At 37.0% G+C, this 23,878-nt stretch overlaps 1 protein-coding gene across 3 annotated transcripts in view; it reads left to right on the forward strand.

Annotated features, from left to right (window-relative positions):
- The window catches only part of tst (superkiller complex helicase subunit twister), a 522,759-nt gene that overhangs the window by 365,255 nt on the left and 133,626 nt on the right, over nucleotides 1-23,878 (forward strand). For all 3 annotated transcript variants that reach the window (XM_090389516.1, XM_090389517.1, XM_090389518.1), the window contains one exon: nucleotides 4,037-4,267. In XM_090389516.1, the coding sequence (XP_090245642.1) occupies nucleotides 4,037-4,267 (231 nt within the window). The remainder of the gene's footprint in view (nucleotides 1-4,036; nucleotides 4,268-23,878) is intronic.

Below are 23,878 nucleotides of genomic sequence, written 5' to 3' on the forward strand. Positions count from 1 at the left end.
GTATAATGCAATTCACTCACTAATATTTCCAGAGGGATTATTATGGATTTTTTCTCAAATTCGCGCCAGACCAAAATTGGACTTATTAGTACTTCCGCATACTAGGATGAACTGACTAATTAGAACTTCAGCATGTGTGATGATACGTGTGCACACCGATATCATTGGCTACAGCAATAATGTAAAGAAATGAAGCAAAATATTGTAACAGAGCTATAATGCAAAATAATGTTAGAAAGTAAAAATGCAAAATATTGTTCTCTAAAACAATTGTAGTAAAGCAGTTTTTTTTAAATCAAATGCACACTGGACCAAAATCTGAGTAATTAGAACTTCGGCTTCCTAAGATGAAGCTGACGTAGAGCTGCAATGCTATTTTTTTTATTATTATTATTTTTATTATTTTTTTTTTTTTTTTGTGTTTTTGTATGGGCGGCTCCTAGAACAAAAGTTCATCTCCTCCTTGTTGCTCTGTTCAGTTTTTACACAGTCAAGGTAAGGCCAGTGTGTGTCATATAAAAAAAAAAAAAAAAAAAAAAACCCATCCCGCATAGAAATATCCCATGTTGGATGAAGATAGATGAAAAGGAAGGCAAGAAAGAGAGAGAGAGAGAGAAGTTTTTCATCCCGCACGGGAGAAAGTGACAGGAAAGGAAAACTGTGTTTTTGAGCTTTGCCTCCAGGTATTCGTCCCTAGTAGAAGGAGGGCAAGACCTCCCATACTATCTGCATGCCCTCCTCCCTGGGGAACACGTTTCCCCAGGGAGGAAAGAAAAACTTGTATAAGATGAAGAGAGGGAAGGAGAAAAGACGAGGACTATCCCGGCCCAGGGAAGCCCCAATCCAGGGTGGATTGCTAGAACAACACAAGAAAAAAAAATAATAAAATAAATAATAATAATAAATGAAAGGTAGAGCTCTGGACCTTTGACAATCTCCTGGCCTTCTCCTCACCAAAAGGGTATTTTTATTTCTCTTTCTGTCCCTAGGATTGGACTAGAAAGGGTGGACTCCCTCCCCTAAGGAGTTTTTTTTCCTCCAAGTGAACTGGAAATTTCAGGAAATTGAACCCTGTTTTCCTTCATTTGGTAAACAGCTACTCTGTCAGTGTAAGAGAGGTGACTTTATTACAGTCGCAGCTCAGAATGGAATTTAAGCATCAAAACACAAGGCATTTTATGGTGAATTTTTCGGGCGTGTGTGAGATAATGAAAATTCAATTTTTTGATGGTATCAAATGCATATCAAGGAAATATTGAAGTATTCAATAACAATTACATATTTCTCAATCTGTCACTACGAGTAATGGATTATTTTCACAATCTGTTACTAGTAGCACTCCCCCCCCCCCCGTTTGTACACCAGGTGAGATGCATGCGAAGTTCCTTTGACATAAGTTTTTGAAGTTTATAACGCAGCTATGAATACAAATATTTTCTTGAAATTTCGTAAGATGATCAAATATACATCCATGAAACTGCTGTTTTGATTTAGTCCCCTAAAAACAATTACAATAAAGCAAACTTTTTTTTTTTTACGAAATGCGCATTGTGGTGATCAGTTTTGCAACCATTTTTTTTTTTTCCCCTTCCGTTTCCACTGTGGTTTCCAGTAGATGAATTTCCTTGATTTTTTTTTTTTTTTTTTTTTTTTTTTGTTAGTAGATACAATACGTACTGAAGAAAGGAAAGAAAATATTTTTGTTTTTCAAAAACAATTCTTCGCAATTCTTTCATACAACAATTACAAAAAGCAGTAAAGCAAAATGTTGTTGAGAGAGGCATGCAAAATATTGTTCGCAAGTAAAACAGTTTTTTTTTTTTTTTAATAAAATGCAATTGGATCACCATCGTAATGCTAATGACGTAAGCTTGACCAGTCAATTATATCTATGTGTGTGTTGATTCGTTTAGCTAGATGAAGCGGGAATTTTTGAACTAATGCTGTAATGCGTATTATCTATAAAGCATCGATCGTGTTTTGCCAACATAAAAAAATTTAATAAATTGATATGCCATCGTACATTTTTTTCTGTTTTCGAGTGAATTAATAGTTTTTGCTGAACGCTAAAGGTAGGAAATCAGAGAATATACTTCTGTTTATGTATATTGAGAGTTTCGGTTTTGTAAATTGAGTAGAAATTATGGAAATTATTAGTTTTTTTTCAGGGCTGGCAACTTTCAAGTGGGGGTTAACCAGACTGCTTCTAAATCTTCTAAAATAGAAAGATATTGGATCCATCAGTTCTTTAGACTGAGTGTCTGATAACACACAGAATGCCTGTTCCCCTCTAAGCCCCAAATAAGAGCTATCTGCATTAAAAAAAAAAAAAAAAAAAAAAAACTTAACAGCTCTGCGAGTTAGCAATTTTGTGAATAACTTCTCAGTATCTCCATCGTACAGCACCTTTATCTGGTTAAAATCTCAATATTGAGCTCCTTTCTGTGATTTTTCCAAGAGAAGCACTCTTTGATAGTTAGATCTGGGGCACTATAGCATGATTGTGTGTATGTGTCACCACAGCCTTATGTGCATTTACTCTGTATAGCTTGTGCATAGAATTCAGTTAATCGTCTTTGAACTTCAGAGACATAAACGACTAGCTCTGCAATATAATTTTAAACTTTGTTCCATGCCAGAATATCCCACTTGGTTACAGTGTTTATATCCCAACTGGGAAATTTGTGTAATGCATGGACTATAAGTTGTTCTTTTATGGAGCTATCATTTTCTGAAATGGAGCAAAACCATGTTGTTTACCTTAACTGTTGAACAACTAAATGCATAGTTGTTCAGTTGCTAAGGTAAACAAGTTTGTTTCTGTATTTCTCTTTATACTAGTCTACACTGATGGCTTGAACCGAAAGTCATGTAGCATTGGCTGCCAGCAGCTTTTCCCAAAGTAACAATGTTACATCAGGCTCCCATGGAATGTAGCATTTTCACTGCAGAATTAAGCAATAGAATTTACCTTTAGAATTACTTCAATCCAAACAACATAAAAAATGTGTATAATATATATATATATATACAGACTCAGGATGCACCTTACGATACATTAAAATTAACTATTTTCAAATTATCTGTTGAATTCAAACTTTTTTATTCCATCTCATAGTGAAACAGTAGATGTTCATTTTTGCTAAATACCAAGTCACACTTTAATTAAAGGAAATCAGTTAGCTGATATGGCAACTAAATCAGCTACCTACCCAACAAACTTATTTTGCAGTTCCATATACAGATTACAAAAGGACAGTTCAGTTGTACTGTCTTTCAAATGTCATGTTTCCTGGAATGAACAAAATATGCTGATAAATTAAGTCCATTATTAATGTCATTATTGGCATTTACAAAAAAAAAAAAAAAAAACCCACAATGCTGAGTTCAGGTTTTCTGAACAGCTGTGCTGTTGTTATATGTTTGTCTACTGGTAGACAGTCTCGTGGCACTATTTTTAATATAAAATGTGTATATTTTCCGTGAGTTTTAAAAAGCTCCTGTTTTTTGTTTTTAGTTTTTTCCAAAAAATGTTGTTTTTCCTCTTGCTAAGCAAGAGGAATTATGCATGATCCCCAGATTTTTGAAATTCATCAATTTATAGCTATGGTGATAGTTTTCAAGCAATTTTCAACACTCCACGAATTTTTGAACATGTTTGACAAGCTATGAGAAGACTGAGTGAGCTGCATATTGCTGCTCAATTATGGGTATTGAGGCCATTTCAGACATTTTCTGTGATGTAGATGTAAAAAAGGTCTTGTTGGTCACGTACAGTTTGCATTAATTTCTTTAATTTAAAAAAGTTGACAGATGTCTTTACACTCACTCTTTGAAGGAGGTAAAAAAAATAATAATAAAAAGGATTTTATTTGGAAGGGAAGGGTTTCAGACCTCTGTCCGTACAGACAGTGGTCTAAAAACTTGTGTTTAGATGAAACCTTTTAAAAATCCCATTTATTTTAAGTTAAGAGAATAGCACTGATCAAAATGTTATGTACATTCGGACTAAAATATATATATATTTTTTGTTTAGATACTATTTGCGACAGAGACCTTTGCAATGGGAGTTAATATGCCAGCCAGGACTGTGATATTTGATAGTATCAGAAAACATGATGGACAACAATTTAGAGATCTTCGGCCTTCGGAATACATTCAAATGGCAGGACGAGCTGGCCGCCGTGGACTTGACGATACAGGAACAGTGATAATTTTGTGTAAAGGAGATATTCCAGAAGCCTCAAGTTTATCTTTAATGATGTTGGTAAAGTATAATTTAAATTTATAGTGTAAGGAAGGTTCTTCTGCATATATGATGTTAATGTTGATCATGTGGAATCTGACAGACCAAACTATTTATTTCTCTAAACTCACTATACACTAAAGAGAGTAGCTTTTAAAAAATTGGAAGGTTATGATTCTGCCCCATATTCAGAAGAATTTGAAGTAGAATTCCTTCCATATACTTTTCCTCAACAGTTATCGATTTTCCTCACCAGTTTCCTTCCATATACTTTTCCTCACCATTTATCTTTAATAGATGCCATGTGTGCACTGCTGCCTGTGTATTTTAGTAATGATAGATTATAATAATTGTTGTCTCATGTATAAATGAAATATTTGTGGTGGGAACTACTATAATTGGGTATGGAATCTTATATTTATCATTTTGTTAATGTTAAAAATGCTGAAAATTGCAAGATAAGGCAATAATAATAAGAGTAGGAGGCCCCAGGAATTACTAAAAAGTACAGGGCAATGCTGATAAAATGTGATTAATGAATAAATTTGAAAGTACAGTAAACCCCCGCTATTCGCGTATTCGTGATCGCCGATTTAATATGAAATGAAACCTAAAGAAAATGTGAATTTTAAAGCGCCGTGAATATTTTCCGCCATAAAAAAACATGGGCGTGGCTAAGATTATCTTTCCCGGTCAAAACAGCATTCAGTGGGTGGTGGGGAGAGGGTTGACAAAATCGCTAGCGTGGATGTTTCTCGCTAATCCTTGTTCAGTATGTGTTATGCGCTTGTCATGGAAGGTTTGATCGTTTGCTTTTAATTTATATGCTTATAAATTTATCAATTTATAAATTGATATGCTTACAAAAGTGATAAATCTACTGTTTTACATTGTAAAACAGACTTTTTCGAGTGAGTTAACGGAAGAAAGTGCCTTTATTGTGGACAAGTTTTTTTTTTTTTTTTTTTACCCGTACAAAACTATGGCTACGAATAACAAGAGAAATGTGAAAATATGAAAGAAGGTGATGACATTAGCGAATAAAATTGAGTTATTAGACAAAATTTCTAATGGTGAAAGTGTCTCTTCAGTGGCAAAACATTATAAAATCAATGAATCAACCATACGATCAATCAAAAAATCGGAAGAAAAAATCCGCCGTAGTGTCCGTGAAAACGCACTAATTGCTTCAAAAATTTGCTCTGTAACTCGTGATGTTAAATTAGAAAAAAATGGAAAAAGCTTTAAATCTGTGGATAGAAGACTGAACTCAAAATAAAATTCTGTTAAGTTCACTCATCATTCGTGAAAAGGCAAAACTCCTTTATCAACACTTTAGCGAAACTGGTGATAGCACTGGCGGGATAAGTTTTTTTGCTAGCAAAGGCGCTGGTTTGAAAGATTTGTTTGAAGTTTCTAATAAATATTACATATAATATTAAATTGTTTCTTATTTTCATTTCGATGCCATATGCTTGCATTTCACTATGTACTGTATAATTATGAAGGTACATATAATACATACATAGACAAAATTTTAGACTAGTTTTTCTTATATATTTCATACTTTGGAACGGAACCCCTTTATTACTATGGGAGAAATAACTCAGTATTCGCGTTTTCGGTATTCGCGACATTTCCCCGCGAATGGGGGTTTACTGTATCTTCAATTCTTCCCAGACATGATAGGAGGGAGTGCATGATTAGAGCCTTGTCAATCAATTGACATGGGATAGAAAAAATTCTATCCCGTGAGGCTTGCACAGCCTCACGGGATAGAATTTTTATCATGTCTGTGCTTGTTAGTAGGAGAGACTTTTTTTTACAAGAATGGGATACACTTAAATAGAAGGGGGGTGTACAAGAATATTTGCTGATGCTATCATGATGGTGTTAGGTGAGTTGGAAAGCTGCTGGCTCTTTGGGGGGGGGTCAGGAAATTCACAGCCTAATAGATTAACAACAGCCATAAGCAGAGATGAAAGTGATCCTTTCACTGTTTCTACTGGGACTTATGGTATCCTGGAAAGAAAGGCATTTTAGATTACATGGCCTGCTTGGGGTCCTCATGGGACAAGCAAATACATGGGCTATGTTAGGATTGCTAAACAAAAACAGGTGAATGTATACTTGCATTTTACACTAATGCTAGGAGTATAGTGAACAAATTTTAGTTTGAAGTACTGTTAAATTCAACAAATGCAGACATGTTGGGGATATCAGAAATGTGGTAACACTCAGACATGAATTAGTAACTATAGATAAAAGTTACTGATTCATGTAACTATCATCAGTAACTATAGATAAAATCATCAGTAACTATAGATAAAATCTATAGTTACTGATGATATAGTTACTGATGATTATCATCAGTAACTATAGATAAAATGACTAAGTGGCACTGATCACAGTACATTGATGTGGGATTTACTTAAAGATGTTAACTGCTGTTAAGGGCAAAGATGGAGCAAAGCTAAGTGGGAGGCATTTGGGGAAGTAATAGTAGAAGCTACTAGGCTGTTTATACCAACTAAGAGAGATACTGTTCAAGGCTTATATCTAATTGATGTCAGATGAACTGATGAGACTGTTGACAGAGAAGAAAAATGCATAGGATGAATATAAATTATCAGATGATATGGAAAATAACAGTAGACATAAACTAGTCTGCAATCAAGTTCAAGGCTTATTCACTGTGCTGCCACTTTATTAGATACACCTACGTAGTAGGTGTATCTAATAAAGTGGCAGCTTTAAGTAGTAGCATGTTGAGCCTCCTTTAGCCTTCAAAACAGCGTGAATTAGTCTAGGCATGGATCGAGCAAGATGCTGAAAACGTTGTGCAGGAATGGAGTACCATGCAGACATGAGTGTGTCATGCGGTTCCTTGAGATTTGACAGAGGTGTAGGCCTGCAGCGAACAGCCCTTTCCAGCTCATCCTGAAGATGTTCAATAGGATTGAGATCCATGGACTGAGAGGGCCATTACAGCAAAGAAAATTCATTGTCATGTTCCTGGAACCATTCCATAGTGATTCGGGCTTTGTGCACCGGCACATTATCTTGCTGGAAGTAACCATTTGACTGAGGATAAACTGTCAACATAAACGGATGCACTTGGTCAGCAATGATGTTTAGTTACGATGTGGCATTCAGACGTGAATCTGTGAATATCAATGTACCCAACATGTGCCAAGAAAACATTCTCCACACCATAACACTGCCCCCACCACCTTGCACAGTAGTTATCAGACACGACCAGTCCATGAATACACGTTGATTTTACCAAATGCTGACCATTCCATCAACATGATGCACCAGGAACTTCGACTCGTCAGACTAAGCAACTGTTTTCCAATCATCGATAGTCCAGTGCTGGTGTTGCTGTGCCCACAGGAGGCATGCTCTCTTGTTCTTCATTGATAACAAAGGTATGCGATGTGGCCGTTCGGCTGTTGTAGCTTAGTGACAAAGTGCGTCTAGTGGTCCATTGCAATTTGTTCTGCGCACCAAGGTTGTATTCTGACGTGATGTGCGACATTGTGGCCCGTCTGTTTGCTTGCACCATTCTAGCCATCCTCCTCTCACCCCTCTCATCAACAAGTGATTTTCTTCCACAGAAGTGCCATTGAGAGGATGTTTTCTGTTCGTTGCACCATTCTCAATACACCCTTGAAACTGTGGTGCATGAAAAGTTCAGGAGAACTGCCATTTCAGAGATGCTTTGTCCAGCACGTCTTGCAACCTTTAGTTAATAGGTTTCTTGAAAGACGGTGCTTGCAACTTTTTGAAATTTTGTTTCCCAGATAGCTGTAGTGATGCGGCGTTAGAAGTCCATTAGATCACTTCTTTTCCCCATTATTGGTTTGTATGCTTAACTGATACTAGAATAGTTGTTCTGCTGCATTTATATCCACAACTGTGGTTATGTAAAACTTGCAACATTGTGGGACAAACCAATAGTGTGCACAGCAGGCATGTACCTAATAAAGTGGCAGCACAGTGTATCTAACAGATGTCAGATGAACTGATGAGACTGTTGACAGAGAAGAAAAATGCATAGAATGCATATAAATTATTAGGTGATATGGAAACTAACAGTAGACATAAACTAGTCTGCAATCAAGTTACTAAGAAGGTTAGGCATGTTAAGGCAGATTACTAGAACTCCCTGACAAAGAATACATAGGAAAACAGAAAGACTTCTTTAATAACCAGTAGTGCAGAGGAGTAGATTAGTAGGGTTTTAATTGTGATAAATAAGTAGCTCGAAAGTTCTGATCACTTGCTGGCTATATATCTTTTTTTGTGTTTAGCTGAGGATATAACTAATTTAACATTTGTGATTGTTAAGATATAGCGTAATGTATATCTTGAACTTGATAGGTTAAGGTATAATATGAGAATAGGATATTAGAGCTGGAAAAGGAATTAGAAAATGTGAATTGGAATATGGCTTGGCTGAAAGAAGAAGAAGAAATGAATCACAAGTTTATCAAGTGGAAATCTGCTATACACCAATGGAAACAGTGAAAAGAGTGAAGGTGTAGTTGGCTTTCTGGTCCATGAAGATATTAAAAACAACGTTTTGGAATTCAAAAAGTACATCACCAAGGGTGTAAAGACTACTACTATTCAGGATTTCTGAGATGTAACAACTAAAGGTTATAATGATATATGCGCCAACATTGACCCTCGATGATGAAGAGTTTGAAGAAATGTACACTGAATTGAGACTCTTCTAGATGAACAGAAAACTTGCTACACCATCATCATTATGGGGGACTTCAGTGCTAAGATTGGAAAGAGGCAAAACAGTACAGAAATGGAAACTATAGGAAATTTCGGAATTGGTGGAAAAAATGAAAGAGGTGAAAGTCTTGTGGAATTTGCAGAATTTCGAGGAATGTCAGAAATGAACACTTCTTTCAAGAAAAGGGTGAACAGAAAGTGGACATGGAAGAGCCCAAATAGATTAACAACTAATGAAATCAACTTCATCCTCACTAACAGATATATTGTGAATGACGTTACTGTCCTGAACAAGGTAAAGGTTTGAAGTTATCTGAACAAGGTAAAGGTTCGAGTAAATAATACAAAGGTCTTTGAGATAACAGAAGAGTCGAAAAAGCAGTATGTACTGGAACTTGGGAATAAGTTTTAACTTCTGCAGATCTTTCAGGACCAAGATATCAATAAGGAATATTACAACTTTCTGAAAGTGATAAAGCCCAAGAAACCTATAGGTAAAAAGAAATCATGACACAGAAACTGGCAAGGTACTTCACAAAATACATTAGGAAAGGTGTGTGATACCTGAGGAGTGGAATAATGCAATCATACTTTTGCTGCATAAGAAAGGAGATAAATCAGAAATAGGAAATTATAGACCAATAGCTTGTTGTCCCACATCTACAAGTTGTTCACAAGGGACATTGCTAACAGATTGGAAAGAAAACTTGACGACTATCAACCGAAAGAGCAAGCTGGCTTTAGGTCAGGATTCTCACTATAGAGATTACCTTCATGTTATATCACAGCTAATGGAGAAAGCAAATGAATATAAAACACCGTTATGCCTGGCATTTGTGGATTATGAAAAGGCATTTGACTCCGTACACATAAGGCAGTGTTTTCTGCACTGGAAACACAAAGCATAGACATCCCATACGTTGATTTTGATATATCAATATAATATCGGTGTAGATACACCATAGACAACTCTTAAAGAGTTGTCTTCTCTATTAGTGAAGTGTTACATATTCAAGGTAGTCCAATACATGCTAACTCATTGTGAACAATGAGCACAATATGAGATACAGATGAAATGATGTCTTTCACACTGTTATCATAGTTTTCTTTAAGAGTTGACTATGGTGTATTTACACCGAAATTATATAGATATAGAACGTTAAATTCTTAAAATATTATGCCTAGTTGCATTTAGTTTTATTTTAATTATGATTTGAAGAAAATATATGAGAATGCTACCTCCTTTATTAGATATACTGGACAAAGACAGAAGCAAAATTAAAATTGAGAAAGCAGTTCGACAAGGGGACACAATTTCACCAAAGTTCTTTACTACTGTCCTTGAAGAAACTTTCAGAAGATTGGGTGGGCAGAAAGTAGCTTTATATTCATTCCTAGTTATGATACATAGTTTAAAGTTTAACTTAGATAGAGATTTTGTAGGTTATTACTTAGTGTCCGTAAGGGTGTCCAATCCATGTGTTACAAGTTTTGTTACTCTGCTGAACGAAAAGTTTTTTTAACCATATTTAGCCGCTTTATTGACCAATTGTTATATTAAATTGTTTTCTACAAGTAGCTTATAGACCTAGTCAAGATCCTTGGTTTACTCTGAATTGAGACAGCGAAATTTTGCTGTCTCAATTCAGAGTAAACCAAGGATCTTGAAATTTTGGAAGTTATTAATACTTAAGTGTCCATAGATTTACCGTTCGTAACTTGCCACCATTGTTATACGATACAACGTTATATCCCGAACTAGATAGCGCTAGTTTAGCTTAGCTTAGTATAGTATATTATATAATATTGTCAATTAATCAGTAAAATCTATTACTCTTTTTAAACTTCATTGTCAATTAAATTGTACTTTTTAACAAAATACACATAACAACTTAGATTTTGCAAATGTAACATAATTAATTAATACATAACTTATCTGATTAATTCCAGTAATGATACAGAAGTTATATAAATGGAACTTGTAGATAATACTCGATACTGAAAAATATATATAGATATATAGTGTTATAACTGTGTTGGGATACAAATTTAGGGTTATAATTTTGTACTGAATTGAAATTTTATTGAAATTAGATCGAAGTCATGACTCAGACTAGAGCAGCAAAGCAAAAGGCTCAAGCTAATGGGAGTGCTGTGGCTCAGGGGAGAACTGAGGGGGGGGCAGTTGCCCTCTGAATCACAGCCTTTTAAAATGCACTGCTTGCTTAATGTTTGTGGAGCAATCGGATATGGCACATGATATTGCCATGGGGGATATCTTTGTGTGTGTGTAGAATGCGCTGGTCCCACAGGAACTAGTTGTTGGCGACTCTATTGTCAGGGAAACATGGTATGTAAAAAGGATAGATGGAACAGGACCAAGGTATGTCTGTCAGGATCAATGGTTGATGACGTTGTAGAGCAGATATCATCTTTTAAGGGCACAAAAGGTGATATTGTTGTACACGTTGGCACTAATGATATTAAGAGTAGGAGACCGTCAAACTACTTAACAAGTACAGGTCACTGTTAAAAAAACAAAAGCCGTGAATTAGGGTTGAATTTGAAAGTGTCTGCAATTCTGCCCAGACACGTTAGGAGGGAGTATATGATGAGAGCCTTGTCAGTCAATTCAGCCCTGGAAAGATTGTGCAAGGCTCAAGGGTTAGAATTTTTTTTCAGCCTGCTCTGTACTTGTTAACAGGAGAGACTGCTTCTACAGGGATGGGATACATTTAAATAGAAAGGGTGCAAGAATATTTGCTGATGCTATCGAGGCAGCGTTAGGTGGGACGGCAAACTGCTAGCTTAGGGGACACAAGGACTAATAGATTAACAATAGCCACTGGAAGAGGTGAAAGTTATTCTTGCACTGCTTCTATTGGAATGAGCAGCAGCCTGGAAAACAAAATGCAGGGTATTTCATGCAGGTACTGCTGGGAGTCATTGCGATACAAGTAGACACATAGGTTGTGTTAGGGTTGTTAAGAATAGGAGCAGGTATACTTGCGTGTAAAACCAATGCTAGGAGTTTGGTAAATAAATGTGATGAATTTGAGGTATTGCTCAAAACATCAAAGGCAGATATTGTTGGGATATCAGAGATGCTTATGTCACATAGAGATAATGCTTATGTCACAAAATCCAAGGAATGGAGCCAGTCGACATCACTGGACAGTGCAGTGTCGAGACAGTTTGGTGTGACATCAGCATTGGGAGATCAAAATTGAGAGTAGGAGTGTGCTATAGGCCTAATGACTCTGAGTATAATAAGAAACTGTACAGGGAAATAGAGTGGGCCAGTAAATCAGAAGGGGCGCTCCGTAACCAGGTGGGAAGGAGCAGCAGTGCGTAGCACACACTTCTTGATTAGACCGGGGTTCGAGCCCGTCACCACCAAATACGGAGGATGCGGAAAGGTCAAGCGAATGACCACCGCATATTCCCGGAGTAATATGGCCTTAGTTGCTAATGCTCCTAAATAAAAAAAAATAAAAAAATAAAGTAAATCAGAAAGTCTTATAATTGGGGATTTTAATTTCCCATATATTGAGTGGAATTTGTGGGTTGGTCTTACACACGAGAAGGCTTTTGTGGATTTATTGGATGATTGTTTTCTACCTCAGCATGTTTGGGAGGCAACTAGAGGGAGTAATACTGTTGATATGGTTATCAATAGTGATTCTTCATGCATTAAGAATCTGCAGATAATGGAACCACTAGGTGACAGTGATCCAGTGTGCTGAAGTGGGATTTACTCAAAGAGGTAATTACCATCAGGGGTAAACGGAAAGGTTTTTGCTTTCGTAAAGGTGACTATTTTCTTTTTTTTTTTTACGATGGTCTGAGACAGTATTGAAATTCTATACAGCGGGACCAACCGATAATGCTACCAACAGCAAATTCAAAATGAGAAGCATTCAAAGAATTTATCTTGGAAGCTACTAGGCTTTACATACCAACTAAGAAATATTGTTCAAGGTTTAGGCCCAAATGGATGTCAGATGAACTAATGAGACATATGGCAGAGAAGAAAAATGCATGGGATACATATAAATTAATGGGTGACATGGAAGCCTATGATAGATATAAGCTGGTCTGTAACTAAGTCACAAATTATGAGAAATCCTTGGCAAAGGATGCAAAGAAAAACAGAAAAGAGTTCTTTACCTATTTAAATTCTAGAAGGAAAGGGATGAATCAGATTGGTCAACTGGATATTGGTGGTTCAACTGTTGATGATCCTGCTTAGGTGGCTAATAAACTAAACGAGTATTTTACTTCTACATTCACACATCAGGAGTTATTCAGGAAGGAGAATGCTAGAGGTGAAGTAAACTCTGGCAGTGAGCTAGATGATTTTGTAATAACTGAGAGGAAAGTGGAGGAGAAATTGTTGAGGATAAACATAAAAAAGGCACCTGGGGTGGATAGGATCTATCCAGTTATATTAAAAGAGCAGCAAAGGAAGTAAGCAAACCTTTAGCCATAATTAGGAGAGCTTCTTTGGACTCAGGGGAGGTGCCCATAGACTGGAGATGTGTAAATGTGACCCCAATTCACGAAGGAAGATCTAAGGCAGACCCAAGTACCGGCTGGCCTCGATTAACGCGATTAATTCGACCCGCCAGTGCATTGTGCAAAGCGAAAACGCATTAATCGAATATAATAATCAGTAGGAAAAATTATAATTGGTCCCTGACCTTCTGGAATGTCCATAAATTATTTAAAAAATACTTTTTAAATAACCTTAACTGTATACAATGTAAAAGATAATGAAAATAATTATGGAATTAAATATTTATTGCATAAACCAGCAGTTCCCAAACTGTGTGCTGCGGAATATTTTAAATTTTCGAGGGAAACACAGCAATACTCGACTTCTGTCGGACACCGCGCAAACTACTAGTTCAGAGATAGTTCACAGTTTCAACATTTCGTATTAAATTGTTTGGACCTAAGTACTAAATGGAACTGCTAGGTATTTCTTTTGGTCTGGGTGCGCCTTGAAAAATTACTGAGACACTAAGTGCGCTGTGAACCAAGAAAGTTTGGGAACCTCTGACATAAAATACACAATGAAGAAATGACTGTTGCAGAAATATTTGAACAGTGTTGACTTACTCTTTTCATCAATCAATTTCCGATAGCCGACAACAATCTTCTCTGGGCCCTGGCGAAATAAATATCGCAGAGAACTTCAAACCTTTTGTTTGAGGTGCTATGCGATACGAAAGATTTCATCTGATTCTTTTACCGTTATCTCCTTCGTGGTAACATTTTCATCTGGCTTATTTGAAAATTTGAATTTTTATGCAAGTTTGCATTGACTTTATTAGCAGGAGACAAACAAGTAACACGTCTTCTTCTGATGGTTGATGGAACACACCAAGGCGGGCAGCAGGCAAACGTTTGTTCATTGACTGTACGACTTGCGGTAAGCTTAACGTGCGATTCATATCTTTTTCAACTATCGCATAAAAAAAAAATCGCGTTACCTGGAAATTTGCATCACGTAAAGTGGTATAATTTTTCAAATAGTGTTAACTGAAAATCGTGTTAATTGAACTCTCGTTATGCGAGGCCTGGCTGTAATTATAGACCTGTGAGTTTAACTTCTGTTCCAGGAAAATTAATGGAGGCACGGGTTAAAGAAGCACCGCAGGATCATCTAGACAAGGCTTCAGTTATAGCTCAGACACAGCATGGTTTTGTTAAGGGAAAGTCTTGCCTGACCAACTTGATTGGATACTATGATGCAGTCACAAAAGAACTGGATGCAGGGAATAACGTTGATATTATATATTTGGATCTTAATTGCACATGGAAGACTGCTACACAATTTGGAGCAGTGTGGCATTGGAGGCAAATTGCTGCTGTGGATAAAGGGATGTTTGAGGGGGAGAAGACGTAATCAATGGACACTGCTCATCGTGGACTAATGTTATTAGTGGAGTCCCTCAGGGTTCAGGCCATTGTTGTTTTCTGTATTTATAAATGATATTGATGATAGTATATCAAGCTTAATGTCCAAGTTTGCAGATGATACAAAGGTTGGCAGGGTTGTTAAGGACACTACTGACAGCATGCTGTTGCAACAGGATCTGGAAAGGTTGAGCAGATGAGCTGAGAGGTGAAAAATGAAGTTTAACATTGACAAATGTAAAGTACTACATATAAGAAACAGTAATCCCAGAGCAATGTATCAACTCTGTGGTACTACACTGACTGTGGTAGAGAATGAAAAGGTCCTGGGGGTAATTGTGCAGGCAAATATGAAGTTTTCTGAGCAGTGCAGATGGGCTGCAAGAGTAGCTCATGGTGTCTTGTCAATGATATACAAGAATTTTTCTAACAGGGATAAGCAGGTGATTATTCCCTTGTATGAGACAATGGTCAGGCCACACCTTGAGTACTGTATACAGGTCTGGAGGCCTCATTTCAAGAAGGATATAGAGCTGGTGTAACAAGTAAAGAGAAGGGCAACAAGATTAGTGAATGGAACAAAGGGTTGCTCTTACGAAGAAAGGCTTAAGTTTTGCAAATTACTGTGTCTGGAGACTAGGCACCAGTGAGGTGATCTGATAGAGGTGTATAAAGCCATGAATGGTTTGAGCATGCTCAATGCTGATGGGATTCATCCTCTTGCTCAGAATAATCACCTGAAAGGGCATAAATTCAAATTGAGGAAAGACAGATGTAGGATAGATGTGTGGAAATTTGCCTTTAGCCAGCGGGTAGTTGGTTGTTGGAACAGACTTCCATCTCTTGTTGTGGAAGTTGATAGCCTAAATAAATTTAAGGCTCAGCTGGATAGGTATTTCGAACGAATGGAGGGGTGAAATGAGAGTTTTTTTTTGGTGGGGGGGGGGCTGATGCTGCATAAGTTTTCTTCCTTGCATCATATGCCTATGCTAATGCTAAAAGAGTCAATGTGAATGGAGAGTATACCTAAACCATTTAAGATTTGCAGATGACATTGTAATATAAGCCATGTTCCCAAAGAATTAGAGAAGAATCTTAATCAGTTATGCAGGGTTAGTAAGGATTTTGGACTAAAGATAAATATGTTTAAATTAAAAGTAATGAAAGTAAGTTTGCCAGAGAAATGGATATAATCATTGAAGTAGCAGAAATTGAAATGTAAAGGTGGATTTATATGCTTATTTTGGACAAGTCGTTAGCTATAATAATAATAAATGGCTGGAAGTCAAGAGAAGAATAAATTTTGGATGGATATCATTCAGGAAATATAGACACAGTCACATATTGAGGAGCAGTATCCCAATTTGTCTGAAATGTAAAATAATGAGCCAATGTATATTCCCAAACCACGACTTATGGAAGTGAAACTTGGGCACTCACCGAAAGAATGGAAGAAAAGCTGAAAACTACACAGCGAAGAATGGATCAAATTATATTCGGAATGAGATTGGTGGATAAGAAGATAACACTTGGTTTAGTCAGAAAAATCAAGTAAACAACATGCTTTTCAAAACTTAAGAGCTGAAATGGATTTGGACAGGACACATTAGTTGAAGACATGATGACAGATGGACTAAGAATATAACAGAATGTCCCCAAGAGGAGCTAAAAGAAAACCTGGGAGATAACACAATGGAGACAGACAGGTGAAATTCAGAAATTCAAGAGTTTGTGGGCAGTAAATTGATGGCCATTGCACAAAACAGAAGGAACTGGAAAGTCACTGGAGAAGCCTTAGTCCTGTAGTGGATTATAAATGGCTGATGATGATGATGACAATGCATAATACATTTCATTTCATTTAGAAAAATATATTAGCTTAGTGTAGTATTGTCAGTTAGTCAATTAAATTAATCTTGTTAATTTTCTTTGTTAATCAATTAAATTGTATTTAAATGGAAATCATACACCAGACTAGATCAGCAAAGCAACAGTTACAAACTTCTCCAATGCATCACAGCCTAAAAATATGTGCAACATGTGAAATGTGTGCTGAACATTCTGTAACAGGACATGATTTAGCCAAGGAGGGTGAGTGTGTATGTGTGTGTTTGCGCGGGCAGAGAATATGAAGAAACTTGGCACCGGGCAGTTCCGAAAATGGGTGACAAATCCCTCCCATCCAATTATCGTCCCATTGCAATTACCTCTACTCTATCTAAAGTAATGGAGAAATCAATTAACCGCCAACTGTTAAACTACCCTGAAACCTTCCATCTGATCAACAATCGCCAGTATGGATTCCGTCAGTGTTGATCCACTGGTGATATTCTGGCTTATGTTACCCATTTATGGACAAATTCAATGGCAAAGTTTGGTGAAACACAACCAGTTGCTCTTTACATTTCAAAGGATTTCGATCTTGTTTGAGTATAAAGGTCTTCTAAACGAGCTTCCATCTTATGGTCTGCCAAATGTTTTTTTGTAATTGGTTATCCAGTTTTCTCTCTGATTACTCACTGAGGGTGATGGTAGATGGCTCTCTGTCTTCTAACTTCTCCACTAATGCTGGTGTCTCCCAATGCTGGTGTTCTTTCCCCCACTCTTTTCCTCTTGTATATTAATGACCTTCCATTGACTGGAAATCCTATCCATTTTGCTGATGATAGCACATTGCATTCCACTTTCCATTATGAGAAATCTTGCCCTGCTCAATCAGCTTCAACTTCTCGAATATCTGCTTCCAATTCCTTAAATGCTGATCTCCAGGGAATTCTCCAGTGGGGCAAAGACGGCTTAGTTGATTTCAATCCTTCTGAAACTCAGTCTTGTCTTATATCTCACAAAATGGATTCTTCTGCTCCTATGCTTATCTTTGGTGGCACTCCGATTTCTAGGCAAAATGATATCTCTTTTGGGGATTACCATGCCTTCTAATCACTCTTGGCACAAGCACATTACAAATATTGCTTCCCCTGTATCTAAAAAAACTTGGTTTTCTCTTTCGCTCTCGCCGTTACTTTTCTTCCAAACAGCTGTTCACTCTGTGCATATCGCAAATCTGCTCTACCATGGAATATTGTTCCCACATCTAGGGTGGTGCCCCCAAAACCTTTCTCGGGCTTCTAGATTCCATTCAGAAGAGGTCGGTTAGGTTAATTAGTTACTCCTCTCTAACAGAGTCTCTCCACTCGTCTCATAGATGTACTGTTTCTGCTGCATGCCTTTTCTGCAGATACTTCCATGGGCACTTTTCTTCTGAATTGGCTTCTATAATTCCTGCTCTCTCTCTTTCAAAACAGTCCGAGCACGTGCTGCGAACATCCATTTACTGTCCAACTTCAAACTCACAGAACACTTTTCATCTTCCTCGTTTATTCATTCAACTGCCATTTTCTGGAACAACCTTCCTTCATACATATTTCCTGAAAATTACAGTCTACAGAAGTTCAAGTTTAATGTCAACAAATATCTTATTTCGTCTTCTCAACCTCCCAACCAAACCAAGCATGGTACTAAGTACTACAGGTTCTAATACCTCTCGTGTTTGGGGGGTTTTCATAAAAAAAAAAAAAAAAAAAAAACGGCATTCCAATGGGCATTTATGAGAGTTTAAAGAGTAGGGCAGATGCCCTCACGTATATAATTCTAATTAAAATTGGAGGTCAAACAAACTCTCAGCTGCCCAGCTCAATGCCAGAGCTCACTCTTGTCCATCAGGCAACACAGCGGCAATCTCCAAAACAGAATGCGCTGGTCCCATAATAGCTAGTTGTTGTCATTGACTCTATTGTCAGGGAAATGTATTGGGCAAAAAGGATGCCTAGGATGATGGTATGTATGTAGATACCACCATCTTTTAAGGCAGAGAATGTGATATTGTTGTTCACCTTGGCACTAATGACATTACGAGTAGGAGATCTGCAGACTTACTTAACAAGTACAGAGCAATGTTGAGAAACAATCCCTGAGTTAGGGTTAAATTTGACAGTGTCTGCAATTCTGCCCAGACATGATAGGATGCAGTATATGATGACAGCCTTGTCAATCAATTTGATCCTAGAGAGATTGTGCAAAGCTCCCAGGGTAGAATTTTTCTCAGCATGGTCTGTGCTTGTTAACAGGAAAGATTCTACTAGGATTGGATACATTCAAATTGAAAGTGTGCAAAAATATTTGCTCATGCTAACAAGGCAGTGTTAGGTGGGTAGGAAAACTGCTAGCTTGGGGATATTCACAGGGTAATAGATTAACAGGAGCTGCAGGCAGAGGTGAAAGTCATTCTTTGCACTGCTTCTATTGGAATGAGCAGCAGCCTTGGAAGGCAAAGTGCTGGGGATTTAAAGAACTGCTGGGAGTCATCATGGAACAAGTAAATACATGGGCTGTGTTGCGGTAACTAAGAGTAAGAACAGATGCATGTATACTTTAATGTACACCAACAGTAGGATTATAGTAAATAAATTTGAATTTAAAGTGTTAAGACGTTAACGTTACTTTGAAGTGTTAACATGTTAACACTTCAAAGTCAAGACCTTAACATGTTAAAGGTGCAAAATTGTTGGAATATCAGAGATATGGTGTCACTCAGATATAAGGAATGAAGGATTAAAATTTGTGGAATACAATGTGTACAGAAAGGATAGACAGGATAGGAAGGGAGGAGAGGTTATGTTGTAAGAGACACATAAAAGCTTATTTAAGAAACACACAAAATGTAAGGTAGCATATCCTGTTGACAGGGTGGAGAGTGCAATGTTGAGTCAGTTTGGTGTGACATGAGCACTGGGAACGCAAAAATATGAGTTGGAGTGTATTATATGCTTAATGACTCTGATGAGTACAACAAACAACTGTACAGTGAGATATGGTGTGCCATTAAATCAGAATGTCTTATAAACTGTGGGGGGGGTTTAATTTCCCAGATATTGACTGGAACTCACAGACTACTAGACTTTTGTGGATTTATTGGATTTTTCTACAACATGTTAGAGAGGCAACAAGAATGAGTAATACTCTTAATTGGTTTTCAGTGATTATTCACGAATTAAGAATCTACAAATAAAGGAACCATTATGACACCATTAGGTGAACCATGATCATAGTGTACTGATGTGGGATTTACTTAAAAATGTAGCTACAATCAGGGGTAAAGGGAAGGGTTTTTGCTCTCATAAAGGTGACTATAGTGGTCTCAGACAGTTTTTAAATTCTATACAGTGGGACCAACTGATGATGCGAATTCTAAATCGGAAGCATTCAAGGAATTAATCCTGGAAGCTATTAGGCTTTATTCAACTACGAAATACTGGTTTAGGTCTAAATGGATGTCAGATGAATTAATGAAACTCGTAGCAGAGATTTAAAAATGCATGGGATGCCTATAAATTATTAGGTGACATAGAAGCTATGATAGATATAAGCTAGTGTGTAATCGAAGGCAGATTACGAGAAATCTCTGGAAAATGATGTAAAGAAAAGCAGCAAAGACTTCTTTATTTATGCATACTCTAGAAGGAAGTGGATGAATCTGATTGGTCCACTTGATATCAATGGTTCGACTGTTGATAGCTGAAAAACTGAATGAATATTTTGCATCTACATTCACACCTGAGGAATTCTGTAGGGAAGTGGAGGCCAGAAGTTTATCAAACTCTAATGTAGAGCTAATTTATTTTGTAATAACTGAGAGCAAAGTGGAAGAGAAATTGTTGACATTAAACATAAGAAAGGTACCTGGGGTGTTTGGGATCTATCCAGTTATATTAAAGGAGGCAGCAAAGGAAGTTAGGAAACACTTAGCCATAATTATGAGAGCATCTTTGGATTCATGGGAGAGCCCCATGGACTCCTGTCCATGGGGCTCTCCCACGTGTCCCTAATTCACAAGAGGGGATCAAAGCGTGACATGAGTAATTACAGATCTGTTAGTTTAATTTCTTTCTGGGGAAATTAATGAAGTCATTGGTTAAAGAAGTGAAAAAGATTAAAAATTTTATGGATTGGCGTAAGCTGTTTAGGTAATTTGGAAACTGTGTAGGTCTTCCAGCCTGCCATTCCAAAAGCACAATATGTCGTTGATATAATACCCTCAGAATTTAGATTTTAATCTTTGACCATTTAGGAAGGTGGTTTCTAGCCAGGTCATGAATATCTCAGCCAAGAGTTGTGAGAGTGAGTTTTTCATTCTGAGATTGGATTTTCGTGAGAAGAAATTTCCATTAAAGTAGGCAGTTCGTACTGAGAGGTCAGTGAGTTCCAGGACATCTTTTATTGGGAGGCAATGTCTGGGTTGCCCATTCACAAGGTCACTGCCAAGTGATTCTCTGATCTGTAGTTTGGCTTCTTCTGAAGGAATGGTGGGGAACATGGAGTTGATGTCAAATGAAATTAGAAGGTCCTGAGGTTTGATGTTTATCCTCTTAAGTTTGAACACTTGAACTTTGAACTTAATTGAACTTTAAAATTTAAACTTAATCACCTACAGATGATTAAGAGAGACTGCAAATGTCCAAAAAAGATGGAAGGACAACCTCATCTTTTGAGCTAGAATAGGTTTTCTAAAATAACCTGTACTGTTAAGACATACAAATTTGGTTATGAATAAACAGTTAAAATTTTTTCATGGGGTATGTTTACATTATGAATTAATTGTGTATAAGCTGTGGTCTAGATTGCAAATTTAGTATAGTGAAATAAGAAAATAATAAAATTCCTGTTCTCTACCCACCCCAAGCCAAATCCTTCACTGGAATGTAAGCTAATAAAGAATAGGTGTATTGGTTTATGAACTTGACATCATATTATGTTAAATACTCCTCCTCCTCTCAAGCAGGTTATCCCTTCAAGGAACATATTCTTTCCAGCCCTTTACCTTTCTCTGTTAAATTAGAGGGTCACTACCCTACTTTGTTTACCAGCAATTTCATACTGCACACAGAGTCCAATTCTCTGACTTCCTACCAATCTACACTGATGTTCAAAGGCTGAACATTTGGTATGATCTATTGCTGTTTTCCCAGGTTTTGTTATATCTTAGTATTAGCAAAGAAAGCATCATGTGGCCATTGCTGCACCAGCAAAAAAAATAAATAAATAAAAAAATTAATAAAAAAAATAAAAATAAATAAATAATAATAATAAGAAAATTTTTAAATTAAATAAATAATTAATAAAAGAAAAGGAAATAGACAACCTATGCTTTTTCCTCCTCCTATAGGTAATTATCCAGCTGACCTTTGAATTTCCCCAAACTGTCAGTGTCTACCACCCATGTAGGTAACTTATTCCAGTAATTTATAACTCTTTGGCTAAAATAAAACTTCCTGCAATCCAGTCTGAACATCTTCCCCCCCCCCCCCCCCCCCGTAACTTGAAATTATGCCCCTTGTTTTGGAATCATTTATAACTGTGAAAATTTCATCCTCGTTTATTTTGCTTATGCCTTCCAGAGCCCTTAAATACCTCAGTCAAGGGCTCTGGAAGGCATAAGCAAAATAAACGAGGATGAGCCCTTAAATACCTCATCAAGTCTCCTCTAAGGTGCCTAGTTTCCAAGCTCTGCAACCCACATATTCAAAAGTTTTTCCTCATATGGATGCCTTTTTGCCGATCTCACCAGGCGAGTTACCTGTCTTTGGATCCTTAGGTGTGGTTTACATACCTGAACATAGTATTCCAAGTGTGGTCTAACAATGGACATTATATAATGAGATTACGACGTCCTTATCTCTACTAGCAATTGTTCGATAAATCATCAATAGGACACCATGGGCCTTCCTTGCAACTTGTCTGTAATGCTTGGAGAACTTTGTCTGACTGTATCGTAATGCCCAAGTCCCTTTTCTCCACTACTGGCTTTAGTTCAACTCCACCGATGGTTTAAGTTATTTTGGGGTTACTGTTCCCCAGGTGTAATACTTTACACTTTGCTGGATTAACGCATAGCTGCCATTTTTCCGACCATCCCCGAAGTCTATCTAGGTCACTCTGAAGAAGCTCTGCTTGGCAGTGATCATTAACTACTCTACAAATGTTTCATCATCTGCATATTTAGACGTCACGCCTCTATCCCTTCATCAATGTTATTTATGAAAATCAAAAACAACAGTGGTCCTAATACTGATCCTTGGGGATCCCCACTTCTTACATCAACCCAATCTTAGGAATAACCAGTGCTTTTTTTGGGATGGTACACAATGGTATGGTGTACTGGCACCTTTATTAACAGTGATGTGTGACATTTGGATGCGGTACACTTCGAAATTTGTAATTTTCCGTAAATTTTTCCCACATTTACCTACTATTCAAATAAGCTTAAAGTTATTTAACTAAATTTGCATTTTTCGCTGTCTGTTGTTAAGGTATTTTCTATATAAAACTTTATAACCATTTTTGGAATTCTAGATTACTCAGTCACCCTCTGTTTAATGAACTCATTTTATAGCGAATATTTTTGAATTCCCCTTGGATGTTGCATTTAAAATAGTTTCCGTTGAGCGTATAAAATTTTTATATAAAGAACGGATTAGGATAGCCTTAACTCGGTACACGCTGTTTGCGTTTCCAATCTTGAGGCAATTAGTGCTGCTGCACGACTTAAGAGAGCTAATGGGATTACCAATTTACAACTTAGTGGTACTCGTAAAACCTATCAGACCATCTCTCCCACATACAGAGAAGTCACGCTGGTGAACAGTGAGCAGATCAAGGGGTATTCCCGATGCTGACAGTGGTCTGTGGTCAACCTTCTACTGCAGTGGTGTCCAACCTTTTTCCGTACAGGGGTCATATTAAAAAAAAAATTCAAAGTTAGATTTCTTTCATGGGCTGCACTGAGTGATTCGATAAAAATTAGGTTGTTACATTTTCTATATCTTGTTACATGTAAAAGTAAAATTGAAAAAAATCCGAAAATTTTATTAAGTACCTACACAATTACATTTACTGAACAAA

Source organism: Mastigoproctus giganteus, chromosome 2, assembly GCF_048544385.1.
Source record: "Mastigoproctus giganteus isolate SK-2022 chromosome 2, ASM4854438v1, whole genome shotgun sequence".
Lineage (NCBI taxonomy): Eukaryota > Metazoa > Arthropoda > Arachnida > Uropygi > Thelyphonidae > Mastigoproctus > Mastigoproctus giganteus.